The following is a 16,942-nucleotide window of genomic DNA, read 5'->3' as shown; positions in this document are numbered from 1 at the left end:
GTGTATCGGGTAGTTCCTGTAGAGTCTTGTGGAGACGGACACGTACTCGGTCCAGAACAACGGCTAAACGAAAAGAATTTCAGTCAGTTTGCTGATCCTCTTAACGAGTCGGCTTTCAAACACAACAAACACACAATCAAGCAGGTAAATCAGAGAGGTTTACTTACCGACTTTGGATCTGGCAGCTGAGACCCCACTCTGAGCCTTTTGCTCTCGCATCTCCTGGGCGTGATCGAGTTGCAGACGGTAGTGCCTTGCCTGGAGAGCGTGGTAGTCTCGGGATACGACAGTCTTTTCAGCAGCCAGTGCCAGCTTCTGGTCCTGAAGCTCTGTCTCTCTTTGATGGAAGCCGAGCTCCATAACCCTCATCTTCTCTATAAGATCCAGACACTTTTGGTTTGCAACCTCCATCATATCAGCATGCTGCTGCGCCTGCTCAGCCATCATCTTGGAGTGATGTTGATGGACAGACTGCATCATTTGCATCTGCTGCCGAGCCTCATCCTTCAACTTGATTTCCTGGTCCTTGAGTTTTAGCACCCAATAAAAGTCCCTCTCTTTAGGAACATCTTGGAGGAGATAATTGTTCGGAGAGTTTGAATGGGAAGATCCGGGAGACATCGCAACACTATTACCACTACTATTGTTGCTGTTGATGCTGGCAGTAGGACCATCATTGTCGCTTGAACTGCTATTGTTGTAGCCAGTGTTTGGGCACTTTGACTCAGGATATTCCAGATCTAGTAATCTAGTCCGTTTATTGAACTCATTTACAGAATGTGAAGAGGGGGGATTGGTTGTTGGCGAGAGCAATGATTTGGGAAGGTTGGCCAAAAACACGTTTAATCTAGCAGCAGCACCAGCCCAGGCTTGTCCATTAATAGACTTAGTGACCTAACCAAAGTATGGTGAGTCCTGAGAAAGGGATAAGGACTCCAGAGACAGTTATAATGTTTTGCGTCCGTTTCACAATCAAGAATTTTCGCGTGTGAGAAAAAAAAGGGATCGTGATTTTAAATCTTTAAACGATCGTTTCAACAAATTTGATTAAGCAGCTGGTCTTCATTTCTCCCTTGCTAACAGTGCTTCTCCCTCTTGGTTCAACGACAAAAACACAAAAAAAAAAAAGCTCTATACATACTTCATCAGCAGCAGCAAGCGCCTTCAATGCAGCATGATCTGGTTTGGATTTCAAGCCGGTTCCAATCGCGGAATGTAGTCTCCTCCGTATAAGATCTGCATTTGGAATGGCTTCAAAAATGTCATCAGCAGCAACAGAGTCAACACAGGAGGCATAGTCTGGCTTTTCCGACGTCCTGAGATAGTCAGCAACTACAAAAAGTGTTGAATTAAGACGAGTTTTTATATCTTTGCCTCCCTCCGCCTGAGCTTACATTTCAGAGCTACTGGGCATGCTGTGAGGTTGCTGCTTTCTTCCATCTTGGACAGTAACACAGTACGAAACGGCTAGAATACGTTACTTTAAGGTATTGCCGAGCATTTATTGAGTTAAGATTTCACTTTGAACCTTCAGAAACGGGGCTTTTCTGACGAACATCATAACCAGGCTGTTTGGACTTACCAGTCAGTAGTGCAACAAAAACTGATACTAGATTGGACTTTTTGTGTGAGATTTGAAGCTGCAATGGAGTCTATGGGGGGCTTATGGGCTTTCTGACACGGTTTTCAGATGGTCTCGGTGTTGGGAATTTCTTTTCCTTCCAATATTGCAAAGAGAAGAAGAAAAGACATCTCGACCAACCAAATCTCTGGCCTCAAATCCGCCGCTCGCCATGCCACACCGAGAACTGACTTTATTTGTACTTCTTGTGATGGAAAAGGCTGTTTTGGACCTCAAATGTGCTATCTTTTACACAGTTTGGCTCTGGGAGTGCAGGAAGCCATTTCGCATTCCTGACACGGTCGCTTGTTGAGGAGGTGGTCGCCGTGGTTCGCTTACTCTTGATTACGCCAGAACAGATGGACTGGAAATCAAGATTTTGTGTGTGTAGTGCGAAAGGGCCATGGTTATTTACTACAAAAACTATTTTATGCTAAATACTTACACAGCAGGTACACTTGAATGACGACGGCTTCTTGGGGATCGCTGGCCACCACACCATGGTCGGAGATCGTCGGACACTGTGCAAGAACTGAATCCTTTGCCAATTCCCAAAGCATTGAGATCTGGCTGCACTGGCTGCTCTCCCCCGAGAACGACAGTAGAGACGGTTCTCTTCACTGCATCTTGAGAGGGCTTCCCCCCAGCAGGTAAACGTGAGGTTTTAAGCCTCTGCTGCCATCAGACAAACAAGAATGAATAACCAGCCGGCAAGCGGGCTGGAAAACCATTCTTGCCACGAGAGACTCGCTTTGTCCCGACAGCAAAGAAGTTGGTAAGCCTAGAGCGTGTGTAATATGCCTCCTCCCAAGAAGCATCGACGTCCTTGAATCCTTCCAAGAGAGTGGATCCTATATCGGAAAACGAATATGAAGTTATTTTTTAAGAAGGAATGCGTACGATTTGCAGACCCTTGCTTTCTTCCAACAGTCTAAATAGAAAGTACGAAAGTCACGGAACCATACCTTTCCACGAGAAGCGAGAGAGTTTGGATCCTTCTTGTGAAATAGCTCCTTTCCAGTAGGCATTTCCTATAGCAGTGAATGTAATGTTGTATTAGTTTGGTTGATGATGGCGTTGTGGTGCAGAAAACAGACATAACTACAGAGCTGATGACAACATACCGAGTCCAGCAAAGTCCGTTAGAAAAGTAGACTCTGGCCAGTAAGCTTCCAGCATCGGGAATCTCAAACAGAAGTAGACCTGTTTATAAGAGCAAGAGCGTGTTAGCAAACATCGCTTGTTTTCTACTTGTGGAGCACAGTAACAACATTTAGCGGCGGGAAACTCGAATCCAACATCTTCAAACAGATTCCCACTTACCTCTGTCTTGAGAAGGAACAACTAGCGCGACCTTATAGAGTGGAGTTGTAAAGGCGCAGTTTCCCTACATCCAAGGTTGATGTCGATGAAGATACACCACAAAAAGGCTAAGAGAGTTCGGAGAGACATCATATGTTAGTAGACAGCATACGAAAGTAATTCACCGCACGACATTTCACTTGCAACTGTGACCAACGACGGCTTCCTTCGTCGATATTTTTGCAGTGAAATTGAGAGGAAGCACCTTGTACTCACCAAAAGAGACGATAAGCAAGACAGTAGTCCCAATGGCAATATTATCGAGGATTTCGTGAAGGTGGTAAATTGTTCTTCTGAATAGCTGGAAGGACTGGACTTGAGAGAGTTTATCGAGTGGTATTTTTTCCTGCAGGAGAAGGAGGAAGGAAAGACAACGCAATATGGATGGCGACTTGACCTTGACCGTGACCACTTTAAAACACTATCAGAAGTCGAGCCAGCTGAAGTGGTGATGCTGGAAAGGAATGCTTAGCTTGCATTGATACCCAACATCCAAGCATGAGGAAGGGGGACGTGTTTTGAGGGTTGTAGTAGTACTTTAGATGTGCTTTCTTCTTTTCAGTTTAATAAAAGCCAAGACACAGAAGCTTGCTTGACATCCAAGGTTAAAGATTCTATCACAATTTCGGGAAACGCGACAAATGAGTCACTTCTAAGTTACTATCCGCTTTCTGATATACAGATCGTGTAAACACTAATCCCTCATCGTCTTACAAAGGTGAAGTTCGCATTTGAATAGACACCATCTTGGGGTTATTTCAACGCTAGAAGTCTTTACTACAAACTCATTGTTTTCTTAGATCTTCGCTAGCATTTGGTCGCTTGTCGCTTCCTCCTCAACTTCTACTCCGTAAGCTCCGTATCATCAACTTTCAATCGTGCTATTTCTGGCGAAGCTCAAGCACAATTCTTTGTCAGTTCAAGAAATGGACGGCACTAGCTACTGGATTCATAGCAGCTGGACCTGCGATTATTGGGTTGAAATTCCAGTTTCAACCGTTAGAAACGGGCTTTTCTGACAAACATCATAACCAAGATGTTTGGACTTACCAGACAGTAGTGTAACGAAAACGATTACCAGACTAGAATTTCTATCGGAGAATAGAGGCTGCGATAGAGTCTGTAGGTGCCTTATGGGCTTTCTGACACGGTTTTGGGATAGTCTCGTTGTTGGGAATTTCTTTTGCTTCCAATAGTCCAAAGGGAAGAAGAATAGATATCTCAACCAACCAAATCGCTCGCCTCAAATCTGCCGCTCGCCACGCCACTCCCAGAACTGATGTTTTGTTGTACTTCTTGTGACGGAAAAGGCTGTCTTTGACCTGAACGTGCTATCGTTGACACAGTTTGGCTCTGGGAGTGCGGGACACGATTTCAAATTCGTGACACAGACGCTTCATGAAGAGGTTGGTGTGGTCGCCGCGGTTGGCTTACTCGTAAATACGCCTGAACAGGTGGATTTGGAGATCAAGACTTTCGGTCTGCAGTGAGAAAAGGGCGTGATTACTTACTACAACTACTATTTTATGCTAAATACTTACACAGCAGGTATACTTGAATGACGATGGCTTCTTGGGGATCGCTGGCCACCACACCATGGTCGGAGATCATCGGACACTGTGCAAGAACTGAATTCTTTTCCAATACCCAAAAAAATTGAGCTCTTGGTTGCACTGGTTGCTCTCCCCCGAGAAAGACAGTAGAGACGGTTCTCTTCACTGCATCTTGAGAGGGCTTACCCCAGCAGGGAGCGCGTGCCGTTTTAAGCCTCTGCTGCCATCAGACAAACAAGAATGAATAACCAGCCGGCAAGCGGGCTGGAAAACCATTCTTGCCACGAGAGACTCGCTTTGTCCCGACAGCAACGAAGTTGGTAAGCCTAGAGCGTGTGTAATATGCCTCCTCCCAAGAAGCATCGACGTCCTTGAATCCTTCCAAGAGAGTGGACCCTATATCGGAAAACGAATATAAAGCTATTTTTCAAGAAGGAATGCGTTCGATTTGCAGACCCTTGCTTTCTTCCAACAGTTTAAATAGAAAGTACGAAAGTCACGGAACCATACCTTTCCACGAGAAGCAAGAGAGTTTGGATCCTTCTTGTGAAATAGCTCCTTTCCAGTAGGCATTTCCTATAGCAGTGAATGTAATGTTGTATTAGTTTGGTTGATGATGGCGTTGTGGTGCAGAAAACAGACATAACTACAGAGCTGACGACAACATACCGAGTCCAGCAAAGTCCGTTAGAAAAGTAGACTCTGGCCAGTAAGCTTCCAGCATCGGGAATCTCAAACAGAAGTAGACCTGTTTATAAGAGCAAGAGCGTGTTAGCAAACATCGCCCGTTTTTTAATTGTGGAGCACAGTAACAACATTCAGCGGCTGGAAACTCGAATCCGACATCTTCAAACAGCTGTCCACTTACCTCTGTCTTGAGAAGGAACAACTAGCGCGACCTGGAGTTGTAAAGGCGCAGTTTCCCAACAGCCAAGATTGATTCGATGAAGATACACCACAAAAAGGCTAAGAGAGTTCGGAGAGACATCATATGTTAGTAGACAGCATATGAAAGCAATTCGCCGCACGTCATTTCACTTGCAACCGTGACCAACGACGGCTTCCTTCGTCGATATTTTTGCAGTGAAATTGAGAGGAAGCACCTTGTACTTACCAAAAGAGACGAGAAGCAAGACAGTACTCCCCGTTGAAATATTATCGGGGAATTAGTGGTAGCTTGATCTTCTGAATAGCTGGAAGTACTGGACTTGAGCGACTCTCTTGTCAAGAGGTGTTTTTTCCTGCAGGAGGAGGAGGAGGAAGGAAAGAAAACGCAATATGGATGGCGACCTGACCGTGACTACTTTAAAATACTATGAGAAGGTGAGCTAGCTGAAGTGGTGATGCTGGAAAGGGATGCTTGATACCCAACATCCAAGGCTAAAGACTCTATCACAACTTCAGGAAACGCGACAAATGAGTCACTTCTAAGGTACTGTCCGCTTTCTGATATACAGGTCCTGTACACACACTATTTTCTCATCGTCTTACAAAGGTGAAGTTCGCCATGTTGGGGTTCTTTCAACGTTAACGGTCTTTACTACAAACTCATTGGTTTCTGAGATCATCGCTAGAATTTGGTCGCTTGTTGCTTCCTCCTCAACATTTACTCCGTAACCTCGTATCATCAACTTTCAATCGTGCTATTTCTGGTGAAAGCTCAAGCACAATTCTTTGTCAGTTCAAGAAATGGACGGCACTAGCTACTGGATTCGTAGGAGCTGGATCTGCAATAGGAGGGATTTCATGGATTTTTTGTTAACGCGAGGCTGATTAATGGACCGTCATGGGTGGATGCAACACTACCATTGTGGTCTGAAAGCATCAAATTATTATTTGAGCTACCGATCATCTCGTGCTCTTATCTGATCACTTGAATAAGCTTTTTTTGTCATTTACAATCAACATCCACTCCTTTTCTCGCAGACATTCAGTATAGCATTGTTCATATGTGCCGGAATACTAGCATTTGCAGTCCTGATTCGCCAAGTACGTAATCCACCTGGATGTGTCAAGATTGATTTCAAGCTGTTACTTGACCCGTCCATGATGGTTATCAACATTGGTGGATTCTTCCTTGAGTGTTGTTTGAAACACAATTATGGCGCTATTGTGGTTTTTTGCTAATCCTTTGACACATTAGTCGCATTCGAATACTTTCCACCAATCGTCTTCGTGTCTCAATGCGCAGGAACTTTTGGACTCGGCCCGTCAGCAGCAGCGCTGATGACAGCACTCTTTAACATCGGAACCGCGATTGGACGAGTTGTGAATGGTCTTGGTGCTGATTATGTAGGCTTTGTAACGCACTCGCTACGACGGTGACGCTTTCGGCTGTTGCTACATTGGCAGTTATCCCGGATGACACGGCGTCCCGATCTCTGCTGGAGTTTAGCGTGTTTTATGGATTTGATTCTGGTGGATTTCAGAGTCAGCTTGAACAATTGGTTATTTTAGCAACCATCCAGATGCTTTTGTCCCAGACTTTTGTCAATTCCTTATGTCTATTCCCAGTCGTAATGGTATAAAGTTTGGCGCCGTCCTCACATCCTTCCTCATCGGCGTAGTATACACGCCATGGATATCGGACAATCGCTACCATCCTTCTTTTCTGGGACTTTTGTTGAAGCTAACAATGGAACGACACTGACATCTGCGTACCCGCCTGGAATCCTCTTTGCTTTGGGTGCGATGGCTGTAGCGGCAGCATTCATGATCACGTTGAGGATCATGAATAGAGGACGTGTTTCTGATAAAAGTCACGTTAATATTTGAACACCACGTACATAATCGGTATTCCCGGAAACCTGCCAACACCACATAATATAATATAGAAATGTATAGAATCACGACAAGGATTATGCAGTTAGAACGTTTCGCGTTTTTGAAGGTGCTTAACTCTTTATCGATCATTCAGACTCGCCACGACACAACCAGCGACAAGACAAAACAAGCATTCAACAGACAAAGCAGCATACTCAACATCCATACAATTCCGAACGCCAACAAATGCCTCTCTTGCTCCCTCCTCAAGCATTCACACGGTAGTCTATGCTTTTTATCATTCATTTGTTGCGTCTATCATGAATGACATCCAAGCTAAAACATTTGTATGTCAAATAGGGACGGATCTCCAGCACGAGAACCGCACACGACGGTGCAAACAGACGGCTTCCTCTTCGATGCTGAATTCATCGATCCAAAAAATCCAAACATCGCAGTTCCAAATATTGGAGAACCAAAGTATTTGATTGATGGCGAGATCAAGATCTGGGGCGGTGATGTATGCAGAATCTTCCACTATCTAACAGGATTTTTATCGGGCTGTCAATTGACATGTGTGTGTGTGCTTTCTGTAGGTCTTCGCGGTCGAATCACCCATATGCTATAAAGGTGGTGCTCGTATCAAGATTGGTACGTATGGAATGCTCGGTGCGCCGGAAGCTGAGTCTGCTGTTCAGGTGGGTTGAGACCAAGTTTGGATCCAAAAGTGGACAGCACACTGACATGTGATTATGTAGGCTGCAGTAGCGGCATATGGAAGAGGACGTGGTGACTGGCCGCGTATGTCGTCTGCAGGTCGTATAGCTGCGGTCGAGAAGTTTTTAGAAGGGTTCAAGTCTAAAAGGTACAGTATGCAACTCCAAAAAAGTGTCATGAATCCAGTGCAGTATTACGAAGCGTCTTTTTCTGGCGTAACTGAAGCTAATTCTGTTGTTTCCACTAGGGATGAAATTGCCAACTTGATTATGTGGGAGATTTGTAAGAACAAGGCCGAGTAAGTTTCTTTGCCGGTTGTGCACTTGTTTACCAGAGAAAGCTCTAATCGGAATCAACAAATAGTTCCTACAAGGAAGTAGATCGTACAATCGGTAAAAGTCGCTTTGAGAGCATCTGAATGGTATACAACCTTCTCAGACAAAATTTCGTCCTCGCCAGAATACATGAAGGACACCATCCAAGCCCTCAAGGATCTCGAAAATAAGGACTCTACATTCCAATCTATTGGAGGCACGACTGCCATGATCCGCCGAAGGCCTATTGGAGTGCGTTTAGCAACAATTTTTTTTCCAAGGATCGGAAGATGATATCGCCCGTTGCTGACCATAACGAATTCTCTCCAGGTTCTCCTATCTTCTGGACCTTTCAACTACCCTATGAATGAGACATATACCACCTTGATACCTGGTATCTTGATGGGGAATGCTGTGATTATGAAGCTGGTAACTCTGTCAACAATGGGACAATCTGCGCTCGAGTATTGACTCTTCTTTATATCTCAGCCAAGATATGGAGCTATATGCCACATGCCAACTCTTGAGTTATTCAGAGACTGCTTTCCGAAGGGTGTGGTGAACGTTGTTACAGGCAGGTTATTCCATTTGAGAGGCAGGTTTCTTTCTCCGTCTAACAGCTTTGGCACTTTCGAAAACTCAGGTTCAGGAAGAACCATCTTCCACCCATTGATGAAGGGTGGGATGATTGACGGTCTTGGGTTCATTGGAACTTCGGATGCTGCTGCTGATATCATCAAGAGTCATCCGCATCTTAACAAGCTCAAGTTGTGTCTCGGTCTCGAGGTAACAGCGTTTGTGGTATCGAAAAAAGTTCGCTCCTTCAAACCGACCTGTTCCAATGTTGTGTAGGCCAAAAACCCTGCCATAATCATGGGTGACGCAGACCTAGACCTCACCGTCTCTGAATGCATCACAGGATCCCTGTCATTCAACGGCCAGCGCTGCACAGCCCTAAAAATCATATTCGTCCATAAATCTGTGCACGAAGCCTTCGTCACCAAATTCTCTGCTGCCGTCGACAAGTTGAAAATGGGTCTACCATGGGATGGAGCACAAATAACTCCACTGCCTGAACCAAATAAGCCTAAATGGCTCAAAGAGATGATTGAAGAGGCTTGTTCGGATAAACGACCTATTGAGAAGAGAGCTAGGATTGCCAACAAGTTTGGTGGCATGATTGATAGGACTTTTGTGGCTCCTACGGTGTTGGATAATGTGCCGCTGGATAGTGAGATTGCGAATCATGAGCAGTTTGGACCTGTCGGTGAGTATCCATGCCGTATGTTAGTCCAAGATTTTTGCCTTGCCAAGAGATGAGACTGATAAGCTTGCTTTCATGACTAGTTCCCATTGTGGAATATGATTCATTGGAAGAAGTGTACAACTACATGGCGAATTCTCCTTACGGGCAACAAGCTTCTATCTTTGGACAGGATACTGATGCTATTGCTGTAAGTGTTGTTGAGATTTCGAGCATATATTTGAAGTCGATTGAATTACTGATTTGGTTGTTTCTTAGGCAATCATTGATGAATTGGTGGATCAAGTAATAACCAAATTGAGTTTTGATTTGATGAGAGGCGTTCATTGATGATTCTTCTTTGCTCTTGACCAGGTTTGTCGTGTAAACGTCAACACTCAATGTCAACGTGGACCAGATGCATTCCCATTTACTGGACGCAAGGTGATGACCAAAAGCTTCTGTATGTCTGAAATCTCATCCTCAATGATCTTTTTTTGGGTTATAGCACTCGGCAATCGGAACTCTAAGCATTGGCGATGCACTACGAGTCTTCAGTATCCGAAGCATGGTAGCAGTCAAGCAGTCTGATAAGGCACATGGAACGGATGTGCTGTCCAAGATTGTCAGGTCGCAGAATAGTGATTTCTTGAAGATGGAATATCTGTTTTAGTTAGTATGTGTTGTTTGTGTTTTTCTTGTTTATATAGAAATCATGTTTAGACCAGATGAATGGTTTTGTGTCGTGTGCATGATGGAAGTTTTGAAAATCGCAAGCTCAAGTGTGTTTTACGAGGACAACGGTCGAAGGAGAATCACAAGACTTGTGAGGAGGCCATTCTCATATCAAGATGAATGACAAAACAACAGCAGAGACATTTTCGCTACACTGTATCTTGAGAGGGCTTACCCGACCAGATAGACCTGCCGTTTTTAACCCATTGCTGCCAGCAGACAGCAAGAACGAACAATCCAGCGGGATGGCGTTTATGCGCTGGAGGTCATTCATACACGGAATACTCGCCTTGTCCCGACAGCAAAGAAGGTGGTAGGCCGAGAGCGTGTGTAATATGTGCCTCCTCCTGAGAAGGAAGGACGTCGGTGGATCGTTCTGGTAAAGAAGCTCCTTTCCAGACTTCTATAAAATTGAAGAGGTACTGCGTGAGTAATTGACTAGTGGTTGTGAGTAAAAGGCCATGTTTTGACTGCAGTTGTAGCTTTTGGTGCCGGTTGGTGCAGAAAGCGTGCAACAAATCAGCATTAAGTAGCGGCCAAAACTCCGATATTCATCTCCTAATGCTGCATACCTTCGTTGAGAGAATCGTCATAATATCATAAACTCCCAAGTTGGAAAAGGCGCAGTTTCCCAATATCCGCGTTTGATATTTGATGTCCATCAACAAGAGAGCTAATAAGATTCGAATAGAAAGGATGCATCAGTAAACAGTATGAAAAGGCGATTACTGTTTTAAAATTCTACTATGAACCGTTCACAAACGAAGCTTTCACCTGTCAGTATGTTTGACAGCTTCAGCCAAGCAGAGTGAAGTGGATTTACAAAAAGAGCTGAGAGGAAGATAGTGGACCCAATTCCGATGTTTCCGGAGGATAGCGTGGAGGGCGTAGCGTGATCTCCTTGATACCTTGAAACTCTGGACTTGGGAATGAGCTTGCAGTCTTCTGGGGCTTTTGTTTCGCAGGAAGACGAAGGACAAGTCCAGTGGGTACTCAACAACTACTAAATTAACTTCTTCTCTAACGAATTCCACTGTGAAATCTCGAGCCTGATGTCCGTGATTCAAGAAAAGTGTATGTCTATTATTATCTTCTAAACAATATCAAATGTATATGGATTTTGCTACAAGCATGCGCAAAAAAGGAAATTGAATACTGCAAAACACTTCTGTTCAAGTTTCCAAACATGCCCTAACACGTCGTAAAGCCTCCTCATCAGCATCTTCGCCAAAATGACTAGCACAAGACTCCATGAGTTTGTCGAGTTTCGAAGTACCAACAGTAGTGAGAGCGTCCATGTCTGTTTGGCGATATGGAGCATTCAAATCCACGTGGCTGGAATGATATAAGGTTGAAGGTGAGCAAAAATATACAGAAAACGAAATACTCCAAATGACGGTGTTGTTTTGCAACTTACTCGCTACGATCTCGATAATCCTTGAAGAGACCTTTCACTTTAAGCACATCGTCCTCCGTGATTTTAGTGGTTGTGGTAGTCGTAGGATTCAATAGGAATGGCAATCCTAAAGTCGTAGAAAGATCGTAGTTAGTTCGCGAAAAAAGGCTGCGCAATTGTCTCATCTGGATATCTCCCAGGGAATATATCTCAAAGTACTTACGAAACGTAGAATTCTGAGGTCTTTCATCAACAGCCATCCAACGTATAATGGACACATTACTTGGATTCGACAGGAGGAATGGAGTAACAATAGCGCCAATGAATGGTTCACTACCATCAGCATGCCTAAATAAAGTCTATAGTCGAAGAAAATGTCAGTTAACAAAAAGAAGGTCCATCGAGTGAATGCAAAAAGTACAGCTTTGGGATCTGCCACCAAACCCACCTGGTATGCTCCTTGATTCTCTAAATCACGAACAGAAGGCTTTGGCTCAAAAGTAGGATGTGAATGATACCATCCAACAACTACAAGATTCTTTGCAGCCAAAGTCGTTCTAGCATGCAGCTCTGAGATAGGATCCATCTCACATTGAATGTCGGTACTATCACTCTTGCATGGAATGACATTAGAAATATTCAGAGTCTTTGTGGTTGAGTCAAAAGTGCCGCCGAGGAGACCAATGATTTCGGTACGAGCTAAATGTGCATGTATATCCATGATCATGAGTACTGGTGCTGATATAAATATATGTTGTGGAGATGTGCGTGGTAGTGCAGATGGATTCTTGAATGCGATTAATGTGAATTGGTCAAGTTCGTGGTTGTGGTTGTGTTTTGTTCGTAATCGGGTGGCGAGTTTAGCATCGACTAAGTTGAAGAGGTGGGTTATGATGAACTAATAGCAAAAAAACGAAAGACGACAAGATACTGTGCAGCTCTTACATTTCTCAATCTCAGTATCGGCAAAGTATCTAGCATTTCGCGCCAACAAACGACGTTCTTCTGCATTAGGCGAAGAATCATCGTCATCAAGGTCGTCACCGCCATCTTCTTGGATGGTTCGTCCTTCTAGGTCTTCAGGATCAACCCTAGCCAAAAAAACCCTGTCAGTACCTGGACATGACTTCATGATAGACCAGCATTCAAACGTACCACTCTCCCTTTTCATTTCGAACACGCCTCCTCCTTCCTGATTTATACGTTGATTCCTCACTATTATTCATAAAACTGTTTAATTCTCAGCCAAAAAATAATAAGAGACTTCATCACTCACCCTTCAACGACATCCTCATCTTCACCACTCCTTTTGTCTCGCTTCATACCACCACCAAGACCAATATTAATCCAGCCATTAACTTCCAAGAATTCATGCACACGAGATATAGCATTGACATCTCCTTCATTACGAAGTTCTCTTCGTGCAAACGTCTTCGTCAAGTATCGATCCGACCTTTCTTGCCAGAGCGACAAGATCTTGCTCCGTACTCGTATGTATCTATCTGGTGTCTTTTGACCACGAGAGAAGGGAGGAAACCATTCTGGTAGCGATGTTGATTCGAATGCGTTGATGGTTTGTGTGTCGGGTGTTAGTTGGAATGGTTGTGGTTGACTATTTGGGATGTGATGGTGGTGGTGGTGCGATGTTGACGAGGATGCGGGAGTATCAGGTTCAGAAGCTGTGGATGGTGTCACAGATCTACGAGAACTGGCTACTTCACTTTGTTGACGTGTCAGATGTGAGACGTCAGGCGATTGTTCTGATACTGAAGATAGTGTTTGTGATAACGATGGCGGTATCGGCGGGGGCTGCTCTGTAAATTCTTCTAGGTCTATATCAATCTCGTCGTCTTCATCGTCAGGTATTCTCGGGTCTTTCGGCGGTAAGGTGGCTATGGTATTATCGGTCATGACGGGTAGAGGTTTGACATCTCCGCTAGCTTCTACTTTTACATTATCTGGAGCTGGAGTTGGCGTACTACTATTATTTACAATAGTTTCACTCTTCTTTATCTTGCTGGTGGCAGCAGGAGCACCTTTGCTAGTATTGCTAGCCCCTTCAATGGCACCAATAGAAGCTAAATGCCGGGCATGATTCTTGATTTGAAGCGGGCTACGAGTCTTGACGACATCAGCAATCAACGTCCAACTTCCAAACCCATGCTTTTCGATAGCAGACTTTAACAGGTTGTCTTCTTCCTCAGTCCACCTAGAACTATGTGTATTCGAGTTGGTAGAGCTGGAACCACCGGCACCAGCTGATTTGTTAGACCTCTTCCTGCTCTTTGGCTCGGGAGTAGGCGAGTCTTCTATCCTTGACTGTGTTTGTAGAACAGTCTGCGAATCGTCCAACGATGCTATATCCATCTGATCTTGAGCCAACAATGACTCTATCAGTGACTTTGAGGACTCGTCTATGCCATCTGATAGGCCGCTCCAAGTCTAGATTGATCAAAAAGGAATCAGCTTCTCACAGTCGATCAAAATGTCACCCAATGTACAAACCCATTCTTCAAAAGCCAGTAATGGAGCAGGGACGGCGACAGCTCCTAGCGATATTTGAGCAGTATCTACGACGGATTTGAGTCTCTTCTTCTGCTTTGCTTTTGTATCAACTACTCTCTTCCTCTTCTTTACAATTTTGGGAGCTTCGGCGATGCCAACAGAGCTAGAGCTGGTAGCCAAAGACAGCTGCGTGCTATCATCAATGTCGATGTCGACGTCGATCTCCTCATCGACCATAACCATTTCTGATGAACTCATTTGAGAAACCTGCTAAAATAAAAAGCTAAATAGCACCTTGTAAAGTGAGCGAGTTAACACTTTGGAGCGGTGAGAACGTGATTAAAGAGACTCAGCTTCCGCGAGATCAGTTTCATACTAATATTTCTTACCACTTGTTATCCCAGAAGCTTCAACCGGTAGCAAAACGCACTTTAATATCAAAAACATGAGTTTCATTCAACCCCACCATTCCACCTATTCCACGCTGCTTTCAACGTATGCACACGTGTCTGACGCGTCATTAAACAACAATTTACCAAGTCTATCATCCTTCTACCCCCGCAGCTCTGGTGCTGTCCAGAGTTCACTCTCAACTTTCATTATCATCACATTGTCTTTGCAGGAATCTGACATAGCTGGCACCTTGTAAGGTACGCAACCTCCGGAGACTCGTTATGATTCATAATCGACGATACCAAATCTATCATTCACTGTCTTGCATTCACGCTTGACCGTTACTTCATCACTTTCAATAATGGTATTTTTTAATCTTACTACCAACATCTGATCCACAATCAAACCCAATAGATCGACAATATGGATCGCCGTTCTATGCCAAGCCCTACACGATCTGTACGCTCAAACAGCTATAATCCGACACTAAAGAGGGATACTGTACTCGACATCATCAGTGAAGCAAGAGCATCACTCCAAAAACCAACTAGACCATTCACTCCTGCTGTGCCGGCTGTGTCTGCTACACGGAAAAAGGCTTCCCCACCTTCTCTAGCACCTACTGATTACTCACGGTGAGTGGTGTTTAGGAATGCCATTCGCATCAGTATGTGTTCTCACACTTTCTTGTCTAGGCCGACTACTCCAAGACGGTTAGGGCCACTACGTGCTGCAGATCCGACCAGAGATCTATTGCCGGCTTCCTCCACGTATCGCGATTACTTGGATCTGAGAAGTGAGACATCCGTGTCAAGGAACTCGCCGGATTCATCAGACTATTATGAGTACGAACCTACCGCTAAAGCTCACGATGATTGGAGAATAAGAGCTGAAAGTGATGATCGTGTACGTCAGTCAAAGACAGCAACTTCTATTCAACTCGTCTCTGCTACCTTTTTTGCTCTCGTCAACTCATGTCAACTCACTGTCTAGTCATCGACAAGGTCTTCACGAACTGCATCAGCACAGACATTGACATCACCATCTTCAGAATGGTCTAATCTCATGTCTGTCCTATCCCTTCCGCAAAACCCTCTGAATCAAGCTTGGGACATGCTGGAACAAATGCATTGGCTCAAGAAGCCAATCGACGATGACACATCACTCGCCTCAATACAAGAATTGAGGACACAAGTTGTGGAAAAATTACATATGTGGAGTATGATTGGACTTGATCAGCATAGGAGGCAAGGCTCGTGGAACGAAGAGAATATGGTCATGGTTTGGGATGCGTGTGCGTTAACTATCAAGGTAATATATTGTAAAAACATATCGAAGCAATGGCAAAGAAAGATGCTGAACATCATGATACTCTAGGTTGCTTCATCTGATACAATCGCAAGCCAGGCTTTGGACCTTATGAATCTAGTAGGAACTGCTGATTCAACGCCGTCGAGACGTAGTATAGGTAACCACATGGTCTTTGGTCTTTTTGTTTGGTATCTCAACCCTCCGTTATCTTTACAGTGGCAGTAATGGAATTGGTAGCACAGTGTCCATCAGAAGACATTGACCAGTTACAAGTACAAGAAACAGCTATACACATTCTCAAGAGTTTGGCGCTGTCTGATACTGGACGTGACATTATTGTATCGGAAGGTGGTGTCGAGCTGCTTGTAAACGTCTTGCGGAACTGTGTCGAGGTAATCGAATGTCCATGCGCAATGCTTGGTTTTCTTTCCTTACAGATTTGTTTCTCTAGAATTCGGATGCGTTTGACTACAAGGACTTGGTTGCTAATGTACGGTGGTTTCTTGTCATCATTGTTGTCCACATAAATTATTTTTTCGTCTTATTTTTTCGTTTGTTGTGGTGGTTAGGTCATGGCAACACTTCGAAACATTGTCACAGACGCTTCGAATTGCGCTCTATTTGTCAAATCACGAGCTATGGTGCCTATACTGGATACTTTAGATGCGAATCTACCGTATTCTCAAAGTGATGAAGTCATGTGGCATGCGTCTCGAGTTTTGAGGTAGTCAAGGAATCTGCTTGGTATTTTTTGCTCACTCGAATTAACTACTTTCATCCTGCACATATAGCAAATTATCAACCGACGCTACATGCATGGATGCACTAACGATGTGTCGTATGACAATACCAAACATTATGGGCATTGTTGTAAAGTATCAATCTCATGAGGTATGCTAGCAAAACAGAGGGACAGGCAACCGTGTCTAAATCGCACTGATTTCATTTCTCTAAAGCAACTTCTCGTGAGGCTCCTATACGTGCTTGGAAATCTGACATGCATCCATTCCTCACAAAACTTTGAACGAT

General features: G+C 44.2%; 2 protein-coding genes across 2 annotated transcripts; one reads left to right on the top strand and one right to left on the bottom strand.

Annotated features, from left to right (window-relative positions):
* Positions 1-5,814: 5,814 nt before the first annotated feature.
* Positions 5,815-10,246, top strand: SmJEL517_g03947 (uncharacterized protein; the record flags this gene model as incomplete). Its single annotated transcript, XM_031169875.1, has 17 exons — positions 5,815-5,859; positions 6,463-6,601; positions 6,680-6,857; positions 7,660-7,819; positions 7,896-7,997; positions 8,058-8,164; positions 8,264-8,314; positions 8,380-8,408; positions 8,476-8,582; positions 8,661-8,759; positions 8,820-8,883; positions 8,974-9,116; positions 9,183-9,597; positions 9,678-9,784; positions 9,853-9,879; positions 9,949-10,017; positions 10,082-10,246. 17 exons carry the CDS (start codon positions 5,815-5,817, stop codon positions 10,244-10,246), a joined length of 2,007 nt encoding a protein of 668 aa, XP_031024166.1.
* A 1,234-nt stretch (positions 10,247-11,480) lies between these two features.
* On the bottom strand, positions 11,481-14,452 carry SmJEL517_g03946 (uncharacterized protein; the record flags this gene model as incomplete). Its single annotated transcript, XM_031169874.1, has 8 exons — positions 11,481-11,643; positions 11,726-11,831; positions 11,928-12,063; positions 12,153-12,574; positions 12,650-12,795; positions 12,860-12,919; positions 12,981-14,146; positions 14,210-14,452. 8 exons carry the CDS (start codon positions 14,450-14,452, stop codon positions 11,481-11,483), a joined length of 2,442 nt encoding a protein of 813 aa, XP_031024167.1.
* Between the last annotated feature and the right edge of the window lie 2,490 nt (positions 14,453-16,942).

The sequence above is a fragment of the Synchytrium microbalum genome (assembly GCF_006535985.1).
Source record: "Synchytrium microbalum strain JEL517 chromosome Unknown SmJEL517_scf0023, whole genome shotgun sequence".
Classification (NCBI taxonomy): domain Eukaryota; kingdom Fungi; phylum Chytridiomycota; class Chytridiomycetes; order Synchytriales; family Synchytriaceae; genus Synchytrium; species Synchytrium microbalum.
The sequence above is the reverse complement of the archived record's forward strand: the minus strand, read 5'-3'. Positions and strand labels throughout refer to the sequence as shown.